At 39.5% G+C, this 19,963-nt stretch overlaps 2 protein-coding genes across 3 annotated transcripts in view; one reads left to right on the top strand and one right to left on the bottom strand.

Annotated features, from left to right (window-relative positions):
• Positions 1-12,093, bottom strand: part of pvalb7 (parvalbumin 7) — a 21,191-nt gene extending 9,098 nt beyond the window's left edge. Inside the window, exon 1 of the mRNA XM_058087196.1 lies at positions 11,907-12,093. Coding sequence (XP_057943179.1) covers positions 11,907-11,913 — 7 coding nt within the window. The 5' untranslated portion in view covers positions 11,914-12,093. The remainder of the gene's footprint in view (positions 1-11,906) is intronic.
• Positions 1-19,963, top strand: part of ncf4 (neutrophil cytosolic factor 4) — a 23,514-nt gene extending 3,551 nt beyond the window's left edge. The window contains exons 4-10 of one of the 2 annotated variants that reach the window (XM_058087183.1): positions 540-610; positions 1,062-1,189; positions 3,803-3,851; positions 13,092-13,143; positions 14,205-14,322; positions 14,642-14,707; positions 17,318-19,963. In XM_058087183.1, coding sequence (XP_057943166.1) covers positions 540-610; positions 1,062-1,189; positions 3,803-3,851; positions 13,092-13,143; positions 14,205-14,322; positions 14,642-14,707; positions 17,318-17,525 — 692 coding nt within the window. In that variant the 3' untranslated portion in view covers positions 17,526-19,963. Of the gene's footprint in view, positions 1-539; positions 611-1,061; positions 1,190-3,802; positions 3,852-13,091; positions 13,191-14,170; positions 14,323-14,641; positions 14,708-17,317 lie in introns of both variants that reach the window. The other variant, XM_058087178.1, reaches the window with a different exon arrangement.

Raw genomic sequence — 19,963 nt, 5'->3', positions numbered from 1 at the left:
AACAATATAGCCAGATTTTATCCAAGAGGAGACTGAGGCCAGCAAAAAAACGATAAAAAAGCCATGTATCCACAAATGTTACAATAACATTTGTATGTGTATTTTGGTTGTTGTTTATAGCCATGTATCCTCTTATGTGACAAATTATCTTAGGTGACAAATTAAGTTGTAATGAGAACGCAACAGTATAGCCAGATTTTATCCAAGAGGAGACTTAGGGCAGCGGGGGGGGGGGGGAGGGGCATTACTGGACTTGCACTGTGTCCTCAAATATTACAGTAACGGATCTACTTGACCAATGAGTGACCAGCAGCAGAGTTTTACATCAGGCAGGATGCTTGGAACCAACTATAGCTGTAGTACCTGCTTTGGAGTCGTGTGCAGTAGAAAAGGGGCAACCGTTATGGTACATCTGTAGAACATGCTCTATACGAGCTATTGAAAGTGCTGTGAGTGACACTCAGAGAGGTATTAATTGTGTTTTCATGGCCATCGGTTTCCACTGAATGTGAGCTGAAGTGCGTTTCTGATGTCTCCAGGTAAAGTGTTTATCGGCAACAAGCGGGAGATTGCGGAGAGCAGAATCCCAGAGCTCAACACGTACATGAAGGTAATCATCTAAAGCAAAGTCTTCATGCGCTCGCTTTAACATGGAGACTAAGTGGGCCGAGTGATGCTGTAGGTGGATGGAGCCCTGACTTGGACGTTTATTTGAGCAGCAGTTTGCAGATGAAGCTGCTGCTCACGTAGGCGTCGCCTCTTCTCTTCTCTTCCCTGCTTCTGCGCCTGTTGCCCACATCGCTGTCTGACTGACAGTATATTGTAGTTGTGGGACTTTTGACATGTTGCAAGCAGAAAAAGGTGTTGTGCCGTAGCCAAAAAGCACACCACCATCTCCCAGCCCTGCTCCCACTCGCTTGCCTCGCTTTTACCGCAACCTACGTGCTTCTAACTCGCCTTCGCCATCTCTTTCCACCTCGTTCGTCCCTCCTGACCATCTCATTTTCCTCCATTTCCCATGGGTCTATCATCGTCCTACTGCTCCCTACTCTCTCTTGCAGAGGCTACTGGGTCTACCGACGTGGTTGCTGCTGGACGAAGACCTCAGAATGTTCTTCTACCAGACGGAGATGGATAGCCAACAGCAGCCTCGAGCTCTCAGGCGTCTACGCCCACCCACCCGCAAAGTGTAAGCCCCGCCTTGTTTCCATGTATGTTAAGTAGGCACAGCTGCTGTCAATCAGGGGTTTTCAAAATATGATCAGCGTGTCTGCAAACCAGAGCCTAAAACACCACAGAATCAATCCCTCCACACTTTCAATCACATCACTTATTGTAAGTGTAAAAAAACATCCCATAATAATAAAAGGTAACAACAATATTAAATATTTTAGATATTTTTGTGGTGTTTATTAGATTTTCACATGGTTGGGCCAATAATAAACAAGCTGTGGGACGCAAATGGCCCCCAGGTCACACTTTGGACACCCCTGACTTTGAGTGAAAATGGGCACTGGGTGGTTGCAAGCTATGTGAACAACTACACTATTAACGGATCATACAAATAAAAGGATGTAGGATTTGAATGCTGTTTCACTATCGCCTTCATGGTCGCTAGCAGCTAGTCTGATTTGTGTTGATTATTTATTTTTATTTACGTTATTTAAAGGTTTACCTAATGTATCACTCTGAAGTCAGCTGGCATAGGCTCCAGCTCTTGGGTACACATATACAATAGTTATAGTTTTTAAAAGGTACCGTAGTTCTTGAACTGATGTCCTCTCAAAACTGTTATTATAAGTTGCAGAGACGTTGAGTGTTTATTTTTTGCTGTTTATAGTCATGTATCCACAAATGTTACAATAACGAAATCTGCCGGAACAAGAAGCTCAACAATAAAGGCCAACTTTATCCAAAAGGAGACTGAGGGTGGCAGGAAAGTGTTTGTTGTATTTTGTTGTTTCTAGCCATGTAACCTCAAATGCTACAATGACAAAATCGGTTATAACAAAAAAATACAACAACAATGAAGGCTAATTTTATCCGAGAGGAGACTGAGGGCAGCAAGAAAACATTTGTATGTGTATTTTGGTTGTTGTTTATAGCCATGTCGCCTCTTATGTGACAATAACAAATTAAGTTGTAATGAGAAACGCAGCTGTATAGCCAGATTTTATCCAAGAGGAGACTGAGGCCAGCAAGAAAACGATAACGTGTTTATTTTTTGCTGTTTATAGTCATGTATCCACAAATGTTACAATACCGAAATCAGCCGGAACAAGAAGCTCAACAATAAAGGCCAACTTTATCCAAAAGGAGACTGAGGGTGGCAGGAAAGTGTTTGTTATATTTTGTTGTTTCTAGCCATGTAACCTCAAATGCTACAATGACAAAATCGGTTATAACAAAAAAATACAACAACAATGAAGGCTAATTTTATCCGAGAGGAGACTGAGGGCAGAAAGAAAACGTTTGTATGTGTATTTTGGTTGTTGCTTGAACTGATGTCATCTCAAAACTGTTATTATAAGTTGCAGAGACGTTGAGATTGTTAGTTCCCTTTTTGTGATGACCCTTCAAGCTCATTTTGTGTTTCACCAGGGCAACATGTGGTAAGCGGGGAAGGGCAAGAGGAAATGATGCAAAAAATGACTTCCCCATCTCACACATGCCTTTATTCGTATGGACTTTTCTAGTGTTGTTGTTAGTGTTAGTGATAATATCACAAGAAATTCTCACTGTTCCTCTTTTTTATTAAGACTACACCGCATTTTTTTTGAGCCGTTGAAGTCATGTCTTACTATTATCGTGTACAGCAGGGGTGGGCAAATATTTTGACTCGTGGGCCGCATTGAGTTAACAAAATTGACCAGGGGGCCAGAACATATAATTAACACACAAACACACTATTTTATGCTCATAATTTTGAATTATTTTTTCTAATTTTATCAGTTGTTATACGATCAGCTGTATGTTCTCATGTTCCTTTTTTCAGGAGTACTTTAAACATCAGACCACATCATACTATGTGATTTAATTTGAATCCTTATTTCTAAAATCACAAATACTTAAACTTGCTGATATAGTTAATCTTCAAACAGGTCAAATAATAAGTAAAATATAATAATATTAATAATAATAAAATATGTGCTTTATATATCACTATATTGACAGTTACTATGGTACCCATTATGTCATTGTATAGTCATATCACCTCGTACTTCGGTACGAGGTACATTATTTAAAAAAACAAACAAAAAAAAACTGTATTATGGAAAGCAGGAAGTGAACAAATGAAACAGTTACTGATTGTAAAAGTAAACTATATTAGGAAAGCAGGAAGTGAACAAATGTAACAGTTACTGATTGTAAAAGTACCAGATGGAGGGGTAGGATTTAATAAGCTTTGCTTCTTCCTACTCCTTTTGGACATGTGGAACTGTGAACTGATTATGGGATGCACTCAATTGTAATCTGATGCATGTTCAAATGAAATAAATCCATTACCATTACCAAGTCATGTTGCCAGATGGTAAGTTAAAAGTTGAAAAAACGGCGGGCCAAATGTGACCCCTGGGCCGTAGTTTGCCCACCCCTGATGTACAGTATTGGAAGCTATTTGAGACTGAATCAACAGCAGCCAAGTAGTGCACTCTATTTTGCACTCCATTGCGTCAAAATGTAATTAACCAACAATCTTTTTTTTTTTTTTTTTTTAGAAAAGATTCTTTTGCATTGCAGTCTTTTTTGCTGAACAGTGCTAGTAGTCGTAACTCATTGTCATGTTTTTGTTGCATTTTAGGAAGACAGTCAAACCAAAAACGGACCTTTTCTCCTCCCCCCGCGCAGAGGTATGTGTGCTTGACTTCCCTGATGTTTTTTTTTTTTTATTGTTGTTATGGTAACATTTTTGGAGAGTAACCACGCAAAATACATATGCATGACACTGCATGGCGTGACTACAACTCACGACTGTCAGGTTCACCCTACCGTTGCATTTCACGTGACCAACCATGTGGCCAACATGCACACACACTGACAGTAACACAATTAAACACTCATTAATACTCATGATTTTGTCAAATATGTCTAACATTAGTTTAATATTAAGTGTTGTCTCCTCTTTGGCCTACACAAACTCATGGAAATCATAGCAAAAGACAAAGACTGTGAAATAGACTAATTTGTTGTACTTTAATGTGGACTATTTAAGGCTTTAGGTCTCTTTTATTGACAAGATTTAGCTAATGGAACTTTAAAAATTTGAAAAAATTAAAAAAATTAAACCTGCATAATATAATGAGATACATTGCAAGAGTTGCAATTAGTCCTACAGGGGGAAATTCCAGGTTTATAACAGCAAAGCAAATAAGTTATACACCCTATTTACCGCTGTGTACATGCTGATCAAGCAATATGTTATTGCACGGTTTATTGCACAGTTATTGCACAGGATTGTTGGAGCAGTTTTTGTTATGCCGTTAGACCTAGCCATGTACCGAAAACCATTATTGCATGGAGTATATTGTTGAGTCAGTTAATTTTTGTTTATTATCTTTGTATAATACAAAATCGGCTTCAAAACAATAATGCTCACTTTTAGTCAGTGAGGTTCATGTCTGGTGATTTCATCCTAACTTCTTTCTTACATTTACCTTATTCCAAAATGTATAAAATTAAGACTTTTCCCCAAAATTATACACAAAATAGACCACTATAACACACAAAAAATGTTATTTTAGAAAATGTACAAAATTTAATAAATCTAAAAAACTAGATATTTAGTCCTTTGCTATGGTACTGGAGGTACAGTGTAATAAACATGCTGATGTCCAAAACAGTCATGACCCTTCAATTTTTCCCTACATTATTTTCTTACAGCCAAATTATCAAACAGGCTGCTATAATTGAGAAAAAAATGACTTCATTGACACTGTGAGCGATGCCCAGTTGTGCACATAAGTGTGTGCAAAGACTGACTTTGTGTCTGCAGGTGAAGTGTCACTGCAGCTTTTGATCTACACCTGCCTTATTCCCTCGTAGGAGAAGCACTTAACTTCTCTGAAACCGTTGCGGCACAGAGATGAATGCACTCAAACACCCAAGCGTCTGCACACTCTAGTTCGACTTTCATGGGCAAACTAAGCTCAGCCTCGCTCCCTCCCACACAGCAGTGTAATCTACCCACGATGCTGCCAGCCTACTCAACATTTTTATTTTAGCTCCGAGAACTGAGTGCTCCTCAGCGGGTTTCTCTGTGTTAGCGCTCGTCCTGCGTCGTGTTCTCTCAATTATAGAAAACAGACGTTGAATAACCAATGGATGCCCTGAAGAGAGCAGGGAAAAGGTACTTGTCACCTCAAGATGGTGCAAGGATGAGCCAAGCACTACTTTGTTTCACTATGTAGTACTTCATTGTGGGAAATGCATTGTGGGAAAAGTTGGTCTCAGAAGAGAATTATAACAAGTTCTGCAATCTTGAAAAGGTGCTACTACAAAATTCAAGGAAGCAGACTTTGAGTTCTGACCTGAGGGAGGCCAGTGACTAAAGAAACCTGACACTTAAGGGGTTCTTGCGGTAGACCATGTGTGATGAACCCAGAGAGCTGATGTGGCCCTAGGACTTCTGAAGGCTCGACATGGTGGGCAGGGCAAACTGACCCTTGATGTGGTCTGTGATGATACCAGAACTCTCAGGTGGTCTGGGAACCTAACAATTGAAGAGTCCAGGTACTTCATGTGGCTCCGCAGGACAAATTTACCCAACACTTGAGGCAGCCTGGGGTTAGAGATGATGGACCCATGGACTTCTGGTCACCTGGCATGGGTCGGGTATCCCTAATGGCCCCAAGGATTAGGGGTGATGATCATAAGTGAGCGAAATGTCCCTAGAACTTTGTGTTCTGGGGTCAGGACGATCTGAATCAGAATCAGATTCATTCATTTTCTACCGCTTATCCTCACGAGGACTGTCTTCGGGTACACCCTGGACTGGTGGCCAGCCAATCACAGGGCACATATAGACAAACAACCATTCACACTCACATTCATACCTATGGACAATTTAGAGTCGCCAATTAACCTAGCATGTTTTTGGAATGTGGGAGGAAACCGGAGTACCCGGAGAAAACCCACGCATGCACGGGGAGAACATGCAAACTCCACACAGAGATGGCCGAGGGTGGAATTGAATCCTGTTCTCCTAGCTGTGAGGTCTGCGCGCTAACCACTCGTCCGCCGTGCCGCCAGAATCAGATTCAGAATCAGAAAATTGTTTATTTCCAGGTATGATCAAACACATACTAGGAATTTGTTTTGCTGAAGTAGGTGCAGACACATTTATTAAAAATGAAAATACAAAATATACAGAATAAACAGTATAAATATATATACACAGTCTGTTTTTTGTTTGTTATTCTGAAAGCACAGTCTGATTGTTATTTCAAAAGAGTCCAAACTGAGCGTTACTGATGTAACGCAGTGTCAAAGTGGCAGGATGAGGCAGAGGTGGGGTGTGAGGAGTGTCAGGTTGGGTTCCGGACCTTGTTGATAAGGCTGACAGCAGACGGGAAAAAACTGTTCTTGTGGCGTGACTTTTTGGTCCTGATGGACCGCAGCCTCCTGCCAGAGGGGAGCGTTTCGAAGAGTCTGTGTCCGGGGTGAGAGGGATCGGCCACAATCTCACATGGTCCTGGAGGCGTGCAGATCCTGGAGAGACGGGAGATTGCAGCCAATCACCTTCACTGATGGAGGAGGTGTGGATGGAGAAGTGCACCATCATTGTCTTTGGCAGGCTGAATTTCTTCAGCTGCCGTAGGAAGTACGTACATCCTCTGCTGTGCTTTCTTGATGAGGAAGCTGATGTTTGGCTCCCACTTGAGGTCCTGAGAGATGATGGTACCCAGGAAGCAGAAGGAGTCCACAATGTCGATCGTAGAGTCACAGAGGGTGATGTTATCCACAACCATCTCCACTGTTTTTAAAGCGTTGAGCTCCAGGTTGTTCAGGTAGTGGGCAGGGCAAACCTGATGTGGTCTGTGATGATACCAGAACTCTTAGGTGGCTTGACCCATAGGGCTTGGTGTGGTCCGGGAACCTAACAATTGAAGAGTCCAGGTACTTCATGTGGATCCACAGGGCAAATTTACCCAACACTTGAGGCAGCCTGGGGGTAGAGATGATGGACCCATGGACTTCTGGTCACCTGGCATTGGTCTGACATCCCTAATGGCCCCAAGGATTAGGGGTGATGATCATAATTGAGCGAAATGTCCCTAGAACTTTATGTGTTCTGAGGGCAGGACGATCTTAGTGTAGTGCTCCTTGCTGGTCTGATCCTTCTCTCGCTGAGTGTCACTCAGAACGTGGAACCCACCAAAGTGTTTAGAATTCCAGAGGTCTCATTACCTCCTCCTGTTGTATTATACATGTACTTATTTTCAGTACATTTCCGCCTCGGTTAAAAAAAAAAAAAAGCTACTGCTTCTCCCTCCCTGCACATCCTTTTAACAACGTAAAAACTGTGAGAATTCTTTTCACTTGGTGCCGTAACCATGGAAACCTGGCTCACCGTTTTGAGCTGGCCTGAAGGTAGTTGGGGCCCAACAATCCAGCTGTAGACAAAGCTCCAGTTGAGAGCCACGGTGTGATAGTACAGTATGCCGCTTTTCACCAAGGGCGCTCCTCCTCCTCCTTATTGAAGGAGGATGTTAGGAGCTCGTTAAGGCCGGGTCATCTAATTGCACAGGATAATTGCTCCTGCGGGGCTAAACCCAGGGGTCATTTAGAGGCTTTACGTATGCAAACGAGCTGCACACAATTGTATATAAACTCCTTTGTTGTCAATTATGACTTAAGTCATCTTGTTGCAGTCTGGATGATTTCTTGTGCACATCCATCACTTGCTCATACTTTTGTATGAAAAAAAAGCTTTTTGTGAAAAGGTACATTTCAAGCATAACGCAAATTTAGCCATTTTCCCAAAATGTCTAAACAATAGCCACGTTTACATGAGGAGTTTTTCTCTTTCCGAATGACCTTTCCGAAAGCAATGGTATCCATGGAAAGGAATATTCCAATCGCATGTCTACATGCGCCGCTATAATCAACCAGAATAGTCAATGGGGCATGCGCAGTAAAACGTAAACACCAACATCACGTGATACCAACTTCCTTGAGTTTTTCTTTCACTTGTTGGAATAACTCCGTATTGCCAGTTTTTCGTTCGTCCAGTCGAAATTTAGTTTGAATCAAAAACGAACTTTCCGCAGCAGTCCAGTGCCGATTGCTCGCCTCCATTTTTTTAAATCGAAGAACGTCTTGAGCTGCGTGTTACGTCATATCTCAGCATTCGCTGAAAGAACGCACCCGTGAACAGGAAAAGATAAAGTTCAATCTTGCTAATATTTTATAATTAAGCTCAGCACATGTTTTATATAGATATGTATTTTCTTTTTTAATAAAACTGGACTTGTGAATGGCGTATAGAAGGGTTTAGATTCTGTTCCACAGATGGCGCTAATGCACACGAAAGCTGCTTGCCAACCGCTAATAAACAACAGAAGAAGAAAAACACCACGAAGAAGAACGCAGTCTGACAACTTTCCGATTGAGCGGGTACAAGATACCTCAATCGGATTGCGGAAAGGAATATTCCACCCCTAGGAATCCGATTATATATTCATTCGGATTGGCACTTTTTTTTCGGAATGAGGTGTATACAAAGGTTACATTCTTTCCGTTTGAGCAAATAACCCGAATGGAATTGGAATATTTGGATCCATGTATACGTGGCTAATGATGCCACAGCATATATTTTACATATAAATATTTTACATACTTTTTAAACACCATGAAGTAGTTCAAATTTTCACATTTGCAACTGAACTGTGTGTGCACACGTTAACGTTTCCTTTTTGTTGCGCAACCTCCTTCGGCTTTTCAGTTCCCGGTTGCTGGACAGCGTGTTTTTCAATGGGAGAGATGCAGGCCGAGTAGTAAAATTAACTACTGCCACTTTGTGGTGGGTTTTTTTTCTGCATCAAAGAGAGTAGAGTTGCATCATCACCTCATTGGGCCCGTAGCGCAAAAAAACCGTACAAGATGCAAAAATACATCTTTGGGAGTAAGCGGTCAGGTTGAAAAAAAATGTATAAATACGTCTTTGGTAGTGATTGAGTTAATATTGTGGAATCCTTTTTTTTTTATTCATTTTGTTTCTATCTCTTCCAGACCATCCATTTGTTTATCAAACAATGCAGTATCATTCATCATTTTTTAAAAGTGTTTTGTTAAGGATTTCATCTATTTTGCTGTTTATCAGCTCTTCGACTTGCCTTACATTTTAATCATTTATTTGTAAGTATTTATTGAGTGGTTAGCACGCAGGCCGCACAGCTCGGAGACCCGAGTTCAATTCCATTTCTGTGTGGAGTTTGCATGTCCTTCTTTTATTTTAGCTTTACTGTACAGTAAATGAATTCTCTTTATACTTATACTTCTTTTTATACTTATATGGTAGTTATTGTTTATAAATATGAAGTCAAAACATTTGGAGGTTCCGTTGTTCTCTTTGTTGTTCTCCCCATGCATGTGTGGGTTTTCTCCGGGTACTCCGGTTTCCTCCCACATTCCAAAAACATGCTAGGTTAATTGGCGACTCCAAATTGTCCATAGGTATGAATGTGAGTGTGAATGGTTGTTTGTCTATATGTGCCCTGTGATTGGCTGGCCACCAGTCCAGAGTGTACTCCGCCTCTCGCCCGAAGACTGCTGGGATAGGCTCCATCACCCCCCGTGACCCTCGTGAGGATAAGCGGTAGAAAATGAATTAATGAATGAATGAACATTATTTATTATTTAAGGGGAATAAGCCTGAAGAAGGGGTACTATTAAATAAAGTAATTATAATTATACTAATAATAAATTACCTAACCGCAGCATAACCTCCAAGTCGATTACGTACGTATTATGTGTATATTTTGCAATCTTTTTTTTAAATTACAAATATAAACACACATTTTAGCAAGTGTATCATCATCACTCACAGATTCACACACAACAGAACAAAGCAAAACAACCCTGAGAAGAAGGATTAATCACCTAAGTGTTGCCTGTGCTCATTCTCCTCCTCAACACTTCCACATTACTACATAGCCGCCCACAACTCCACACCACAAGAAAATGTATGCCTGAAGTTGTACATTCTTATTTTATTGTGTGTTGTGCTGGCAGAGTCGAGATTAACTTCAAGGACTGTTAATTCAACCTCCTTATTCTTTTACGCTATGTTCCAATAATGTTAAGTCATACAGTACTTAGTGTGGACTTTGGTGCGGTTCGTTTAGCGTTCACAGTCGCAGGACCAACAGCTGTCTAGTGAAGAACATATGTATAAAATAAGGACTTAATTGGGCAGCTTTTATGACATGACATAACTCAAAGAAAACCTGCTGACAACCTTCTAAAAACATTTAAAAATATTATTAGAGTCCTCTAGACATGGAATAACAACCCTATAGTCATCTTTGCGCTCAAATTACAGTGTTCCCTTGCTCCATTGTGGTTCACCGTTCGCAACCAATTTTAGTGCTGTTTGTGTATGAACACGAATTGTGTTCTGCATCCAGATTGACTAAGGGAAAACCCGCCCATTGTCTTCTGCGTCCTGATTGGCTGTAGACCATTGTCAATTAATCTCCTTTGTGCTGAACTGCCTTGTTTCCTGTTGTGTGATCGATAGAAAATAGCTTGCCGTGACTCTGAACTCTGTACGTTTACACGTTTTCTCCCTGACAAAACCCACAATGTCGTTGAGACGTTCTGCACTCAAAAGGCAGAAGGAGTCAACCATCGCACAAAACGTTGGGGCGCTGTTATGGAATACATGAATCTGGAGGAGGAGGAGGACATGGACAATAGGATGAAAGCAACAATATGTTTTAACAAGGATACAAAAACACTACAGCTGCCAGTGCCAAGACAAAGAGGCACAGGTAGAGGAGTGAAATAAGTCACTTAATCATTTCTTGTGTCCACTGTGATATGTGAAACATCTTGATAACATCTTAATGCCTGTTTTAGATTATAATGTATATGGTGAGGTGTTTGGCAGCTTGGCGGATTTCACTTATTGCAGGCTATTTTGGGAATCTATGCCCCGCAATAAATGTGTACCCAATATAGTTTACATAATACAAGTAAATAAGCCATTTAAGACATGACTTAATACACAAAGACACGAATTAAGACATGAGACCCGTCTCTCAAGCTCTCATTGATTACATTAAGTGTACTAGCAGAACACACCCTTAATTTGCAATGAGTGCAAACTTTATCACCTAAAACCATCCAGAAGTGCATTTAATAACAGGATAAACAGTGCATATTTTGTCTATTGTGGAATAATTGCAATTTTTAACACATTTTTAGTCTGTGTGTGTGTGTGTGTGTGTTTTTCGATCATTGTACTTTAAATAGACTGAAATGAAATATTGAACAAAGCAGACATTTGCCTGCAATTGCCTTAAAGCTGTATATAGCCCCAAAATCATAAAGTCATAAATTGTCCATTTTAAACATGAATATGGTCATAATATTCATCAAATGTTGCATACTTTCACGGTTACAGGGTGACATGAAGTATTCATCGTTTCCCACCTGTTGAATAAAATCTATTATTTAAGTCTTTTTCTGCCTCAGTGCACCCTCTAGTTTCAGGACATTTGATGCTGTATTTTGGTATTTTAGCGGAATTTCTGCTTCCCCATTAAGACGGGGAGTGAAAACATTTGAAAAGTATCATGAATTGTCTATAACAGATACTGACACACAGACAAGAATGTACTATTAAAGAAATGTTTTTTTTTCATGAAATGAATATAAGATACTCTCCTGCGGCCACTCACCACACATCGTCCCGTGAAGTTGATCCCAATCTCCTCACTTGCTGCGATCCAAGCGGACAGCAAAGGCAGCAGTGATCTGTCAGCCTTGCACCTCTGTGTAAAAATTTCACTCTACTCCTCCTCTTCTTCACCTCCCTCCTACTGGCTCCTTGTTCTTTTTTTGGCCATCGCTCTGCCTCTGCCTCTGTTGCGCTCATTGCACCTGATGTGATGATGATGATGATGATGATGATGATGATGCGCCTTGCATCGCTAGCACGACGACACTCATTAGCTCCCTCTGCGCTCTCGTCTTTAGGAGGTTGGTCCTAATGAGAGGAGCTGCTCACATGCACGCTTTTTCATCAGTGATCGCCGACCGAAACACAATTTCTCCCATAGGAAATCATAAAACATAAAAATAGCAATAGCAGTCATGCAAGTGTAAAAAGAAGTTAACCACTGTGAAAGCAGTCAAAAAAAGTACCTCACCTTAATGTCTTTTGAATTCAAGAAACAATACAAGCAGTTGATGTTTGCTAAATACAAGGATGAAGAGTCTTGAACCAGTCATGATGTGCTATATATATCACTATATTGACACTTACTATGGTACACATTATGTCATTGGATGGTCATATCACCTCCTACTTCGGTACGTGTCAAAAAAAATAAATAAAATAAAACTTAAATTATATTATGAAAGCAGGAAGTCCGACATCCGACTTGCAACATACTAACTCCTTATTTCTAAAATCACAAATACTTAAACTTGCTGATATAGTTCATCTTCAAACAGCTAAAATAATAAGTAAAATATAATAATATTAATAATAATAAAATATGTGCTTTATATATCATGGTACCCATTATGTCATTGTATGGTCATATCACCTCGTACTTTGGTACGAGGTACATTATTAAAAAAAAAAAAAAACAACTTTAAACTGTGTTATGGAAAGCATGAAGTGAACAAATGAAACAGTTACTGATTGTAAAAGTAAACTATATTAGGAAAGCAGGAAGTGAACAAATGTAACAGTTACTGATTGTAAAAGTACCAGATGGAGGGGTAGGATTTAATAAGCTTTGCTTCTTCCTACTCCTTTTGGACTCCCTTTGGAACTGTGAACTGATTATGTGATGCATTCAATTGTAATCTGATGCATGTTCAAATGAAATAAAACCATTACCATTTTTCTTCAGGCGATGTTTGACTTTTGCGGCAGCAGTAAGGCGGAGTTGAACCTAAAGAGAGGTGACTTGATCTTCCTCCTGCGTCGAGTCAATGCCGACTGGTTAGAGGTAAGACCAGGAGACGATCTGGAGAGGAGCAAACTTGAGGGAAGGAAGGAAGGTGTTCTTTCAGTGGAAACTTCATATTGAATGTTCCATACTGAAAAATTAGGCATAGCATAGGTGTGTATTATTGCCAACACACACTGATGTGCGATACAGAGATACCCGGTTTATGTCGACGACTCTCGGGTTGACTGACTGATGTCAACAAAACCAACTTCTAATATGCTGATATGTAATGCTAAGATACTTATGCTGTATGTCTTGACTACAATGACAATAATGCAAATTAGACATGGTACTAGGAACATTGAGTAGAGGTAGCATTACAAGGTTTATAGTGTGTCAAAAAAAAGACTTGACTACTACACAATGAAGAGTACATCTCAAACTCCAGAGCTAATTTGCCTAAGAACGAAAGTAACACCGATTGCGACAAGGAAAGACAGATCAAGGACTTATCAGGATGTTGAAGAACACAACTTTGTTGGTTTCAGTTCCTAGGAGGAGGATGAGGACAGACATGAATGTCTTCTTTTTTTGTGTAGTAATTATCTTGTGTTACAAAGTGGACATATATTTTACACATACAAATCTTTACATACCTCACAGCTAGGAGACCAGGGTTCAATTCCCACCCTCGGCCATCTCTGTGTGGAGTTTGCATGTTCTCCCCGTGCATGCGTGGGTTTTCTCCGGGTACTCTGGTTTCCTCCCACATTCCAAAAACATGCTAGGTTAATTGGCGACTCCAAATTGTCCATAGGTATGAATGTGAGTGTGAATGGTTGTTTGTCTATATGTGCCCTGTGATTGGCTGGCGACCAGTCCAGGGTGTACCCCGCCTCTCGCCCGAAGACAGCTGGGATAGGCTCCAGCACCCCTGCTACCCTCGTGAGGAAAAAGCGGTAGAAAATGAATGAATGAATGAATGAAATCTTTACATTTTGTGGGTGTGGCTTTATAATTTGGAAATTTTCTTTCAGGGCTCCACCAACAACCAAACGGGTATTTTCCCAGAATCCTTTGTGAAGATCATCAAGCCCCTCCCAGAGAGTGAATCTGAGGGAGAAGGTGAAGGCTCCACCTATAGCTGTCTGCGATGCTACCTGCTCACCCCCAACGGAGTCGACACCAGGTCCGTGTATACAGACCTGGATCTAATGTAACCTAGCTAGAGATGAGTTCCGATATGTTTAGTTTGGGAAGTGTTCGGGTTAGTGTTTGTGATGAGGTTCCTTCTCATCTTGATGACTCCATCTCATTTACCTTCTGTTTATTACAGCCAGTTGCCAATAGACTGTATATATTTTAGCGTTTAGTATAGGCTCCATTTTGCCCGCGACCCTAGCGATGATAAGCGACATAGAAAATGGATGGATTATTGATTGATTGGTTTGTTGTGCAGATGTGTATACGTAGGTACAGCTATTGTTTGAATCCTTTGTTGTGTGCAGAGACGTGTGCGTTCAAGAGGACCTCACCATCCAGCCAACACACAAGGACCTGATGTCTCGAATGAGGTACACTAGGTGTCAATCACGGTGTTACACCCGCAAAAGTAATAACTGCCCACAAACGTAATACAAATCTGCAGCTTTGAATGTAATAATCCCGCAAATGTAATAAATTTCCCACAAATGTCATAAAATTTGCCTACTGCAAACGTAATACTGAATTTTCTGAATTATTACATATGTGGAAAGTGAAAATCTGTAAATGTAATAACTTCCCACAAATGTAATATGAGACAAAATAATGTTGCTGTTTGTTCTTTCTTCTTTTAATGAGGGAGAAGGTATAGATGTCATTTCGAGGATTTTAACAAGATAATTCTTTTTTTTCTTTTTTTTGTGGAAAAAATATTATTCAAAGAGTATTATTTGATTTGAATACATTAAAGGAATCTTTAATTATTAAATTATAATTGATTTTAAATTAAAAAAGATAACATAATTATGATAATTGCAATTGTTTTAATAAAATTTTATTACTATTATTATTAATACATTTGATCAAAATCAGAATCAGAAAAGGGTTTATTGCCAGGTATGATCAAACACATACTAGGAATTTGTTTTGGTATAGTATGTGCAGACACATCTATTAAAAAAGAATGAAAAATACAAAATATACAGAATAAACAGTATAAATATATGTACACAGTCTGTTTTTTGTTATTTATTTATCTGTTTTTTGTTATTTTTTTATTTGTTATTGTTATTTCTTCCCCATGTACACACAAAATCACACATACAATAATATACTGTAACTAAAACGCACATGTACGGCCACAAACAAACTTTAATAATTTCCTGCAAATGTAATAGTTTGCAAGAAATTCAGTATTACCTTTGCAGTGGGTAAATTTAATTACGTTTGTGGGAATTTTATTACATTTGCGGGATTATTACATTCATAACTGCAGATTTGTATTACATTTGTGGGCGTAACACATGGCCTCTATGTTTGTTCGAAGAAGGTTAACAAAAAAAGAAGAGGTTATGTTAAGATATATAATCATATTTTGGGGGCAAACCAGTAATAATTGCAACTTGTGCAGAATTAAAGTGACGAGAACTTGAATGCAACGGTTCCACACATAATCTAGTTATATTTGTGCAAATCAGTGGAAAACATAGCTGGCCTTAATGTTGTGTTTGTAAGTGAATTGAAGTTACCAAATATGGTTCCCATAAGGAAGCTACTTTCACAGAGTATGTACAGTATAGTACATACATATGAAATTTACCACTGTTGTTGTTGACGTCGGACAAAACGTGTGAAAATATGCATAGAAGTCCATTAATTCTCCATTGTACTGCCACACACTCACCTTGAGCTCGTAAAGTGGAGCTTCCCAATCATCAAATGAGCCCCTAAGGGACCTTCTACACCCTCTGACCCCACCGCCCAACACCCCCCCCCCCACACCCCCTCATCATCTCGCAGTGCACCAAAACGGCCGCATGCAAATGCTTATTACTGCACTGCGTATCTGTTCCTAGCTCGTTAGTGGCTCGTTTTAGACGACAAGCACCGTGCTAACGTGATTAGCCTGACCCCACCATCATCACGTTGTGTCTTCTGGTATAGTTATTTCTGCATGTGTATCGATTGTACCCTGGGGTGACTATGATGAAAAACGTTGCTATTTCAAGACTGCAAAAATTGATTTTGTGCAAATTACTTTAAAATGGTTGATGTTACAGCTAGCTATTGTTTTCCACGATAAGCAACATTAGATGTTTGTTAGATGTAATAACAGAGCATTTACAACAAATTTGGAAAAATAAATACAAAATTATGGGATAAAAAAAATAAAAAACAGGAAATACATAGTTAAAATTAAGTGTAAAAAACAAAGTAAATATGTAGTAAAAATGCAGCATTAAACAAATAAAGTAAACACATATATAATGCAAGTACAGAATTAAAAACTGAAATAAATGAAAATGTAATAAAATGTGTAATAAAAATACAATTAAATAAGAAAATAAATAAATACAAAGTAGAAATTAAAAAATAAATACACAAGAAAAATACAGAATTAAATTAAAAAAATAAATACAAATTAAAAATAAGAAAATACATAAATAAGAAGAATACAGAATTAAATAAAAAATAAATAAATACACATTTAAAATAAGAAAATCAATACATAAGAAAATTACAGAGTTAAATAAAAAAAAATGCAAATTAAAAATGAGAAAATCAATACATAAGAAAAATACAGAACTAAATAAAAATACATAAATCAAAACAAACAATTTGAAAATAAATACATATGAAAAATATTAAATAACAAAAGAATACCATCAAATAATAAAATATTGAGGTTTGTGACATAAGAGCAGCAAGCAAAAAAATTCAGAAAGTGTTTATTAATACAATAATGTGTGATAATTAGTTTTAAATGTTTATGTAAATTAGCACTGAACATAATAAAGTTAATTGTCAGCATACATGATAATATCATCATCATTCTCTCAATAAGCAAATCTCATCGTGACAAAGCCAATAACAATTTCATCCAACCATGAAAAATAAAACTCACAATGAGTACTTTTGCATTTGTGCGTTCATATCACCATGGCGACCACTCATGTGACGCATATGCATGTCTCACTCAGGGACGTTTTCAAGGTGGACGACATTGCGGTAAATTACCGCGACCCTGAGGGTGACCTGATCCGCATCCTGGACGACGAGGACGTGCAGCTGATGATCAAGGAGAGCAGAGGTCAGCCGGTGGCGGTCCAGAGGCCTGTCAATCAATTTCCTTGGGAAGTTCACGTGACTTTGGCCTCGGACATTTCTGTGTACAATGTGGATGGATAAACTTGACAAGGGCGCTTCATTTTAGCCAAAGTCAGGGTTGTTGACAACAACATAGACTTGGGGGGGGGGGGCGCCCTAATTACCTGCTTAAAGCGGCCTTACACATTTCAAACAAAGTTAATGCATAGCATTTGTTGCTGCTGGTCGGACTTCGTACTTGTTAACATGCTAAAAAACATGCTTAGGAAAACTGGGCTGAAGCTGCTGTCACTGCTGGCTTTTGCATTTCATTGTAACCGGGTTTAGTGCTAAGCCTTGGTGCTACGCTGCGGTTTTGGTAGTTTAAAAAAAAACAAACAAATTAAATAGCATGCTAAGTTATTTTCTAAATTAAGATTTAAGAAAAATAGTTTGGGGCTGCACGGCGATCAAGTGGTTGGCACGCAGACCTCACAACTAGGAGACCAGGGTTCGATTCCACCCTCGGCCATCTCTGTGTGGCGGTTTTGTCCGGGTACTCCGGTTTCCTCCCACATTCCAAAAACATGCTAGGTTAATTGGCGACTCCAAATTGTCCATAGGTATGAATGTGAGTGTGAATGGTTGTTTGTCTATATGTGCCCTGTGATTGGTTGGCCACCAGTCCAAGGTGTACCCCGCCTCTCGCCCAAAGACAGTTGGGATAGGCTCCAGCACCCACCGCGACCCTCGTGAGGATAAACGGTAGAAAATTAATGAATGAGTTTGGGGCTGCACGGCGACCCAGTGGTTAGCACGCAGACCTCACAGCTAGAAGACCAGGGTTCGATTCCACCCTCGGCCATCTCTGTGTGGAGTTTGCATGTTCTCCCCGTGCATGCGTGGGTTTTCTCCGGGTACTCCGGTTTCCTCCCACATTCCAAAAACATGCTAGGTTAATTGGCGACTCCAAATTGTCCATAGGTATGAATGTGAGTGTGAATGGTTGTTTATCTATATGTGCCCTGTGATTGGTTGGCCACCAGTCCAGGGTGTACCCCGCCTCTCGCCCGAAGACAGCTGGGATAGGCTCCAGCACCCCTGTGACCTTCATGAGGAAAAGCGGTAGAAAATGAATGAATGAATAATAGTTTGTAATTTCTCCTACCAGAGTCATTAACATTAAAAAACGTAAACATTTTCAGTATTTTTCAGTATCACTTAGAGGCCAGTGAAGATGAAGTAGTTTGTTTGGGTTAGTAGTAGTGGGCGAGTAGCCACATAATAAATACAATACAATACACCTACTACTCCTCCAAAACTTCCCGAAACGTCCTTTTAAGCATGTATGATAAGTAATAATGTTAAAATTCCACTTAAAATACATAAAATGACAAATAAAGACTTTATGATGGCGCTAATGTTGTTTCCATTTCCGTTCTTTTCAAACAAAATTCAAACAACTTGAAAGTCAACAAGCGTCACAGAACAGATTTTGTTCCAATTCAGAGGTTGTTCGGTTAACAATTTTGGAAATCACGTGCAATTTTCATTTCTACTTGGGTACATGCTTATTCTGTGATGCAGATTGTATTTGAAGTGAGTCAACTAGAGTCCCTGGGCACACAGAGGCGTGAATGGATGCCTTTTTCCCCCATGTTAATGGTGTTTCTGGGTGATGATGCGATGGCGTTGTGCACATGTCGCTGTGATTAGCGTGCGTGCGCGGAAAGAAAGTGAAAATCGCATGGATATTCAGGAGGCATGAACACATTGGCAAGCCACACGGCACGAAGAAGTGAAGGTAGTTTGCATGACGCGGCGCCTTGTGTGCTTCACACGCTTGGATACATTCGGCTGCATATTTATAGCATTTCTTTTTTTATTTTTAAAATATCATTCAACAGCAGTTAAACATCATGAAAAGAAACACCATATTGACCTGCATATTTTTCCCCGCGTTTGTTCCAGAAACGTATGTACATGCAAGCCAACTTTAGGTGTCAGAGCTTTTCTTCCTGTCACTCTTCACTCTTCCTGTAAGTCTATGTTATCTTATTTATGTCTAATATGTCTTATTCTCTATAATTATATCTACTATATTGGGTAATACAAATGTAAAGATTACTGTAGGGGTGCTATTTTATGTATTGAGGGCTCTAATAATGTTAAAAACTGTATTAAGAAGATTGTAAACAGGTTTTCTGTGCAATAATTATGAAAGTATCCCATTTATTAATATTGAATCCTACTTCACTACCCCTGAATTCACTTATAAAAATTAAAAAAAACAGGAACTCATGACGGGGTACCGCTGTACTTTACAAGCTAACAGCATTAGCATTTATAGTCTAATAATGGATTGTAAATGCACAGTATGGAATATATGTGCTTGTATGCCGCAATGTCACTTTCACGGTCATTCTCTCCGTCCGTTCTCGTCAACTCGGAATTAATTGAGGTCTAATTAAGCTCTTAATGAATGTCATTAGGGCTAAAGTCATGTCAGGTTGTGACCTACCAAACCCAACCCACAATGA

The sequence above is a fragment of the Doryrhamphus excisus genome, chromosome 1 (genome assembly GCF_030265055.1).
Source record: "Doryrhamphus excisus isolate RoL2022-K1 chromosome 1, RoL_Dexc_1.0, whole genome shotgun sequence".
Classification (NCBI taxonomy): Eukaryota; Metazoa; Chordata; class Actinopteri; order Syngnathiformes; family Syngnathidae; genus Doryrhamphus; species Doryrhamphus excisus.
This window is presented reverse-complemented; position numbering and strand designations above follow the sequence as displayed.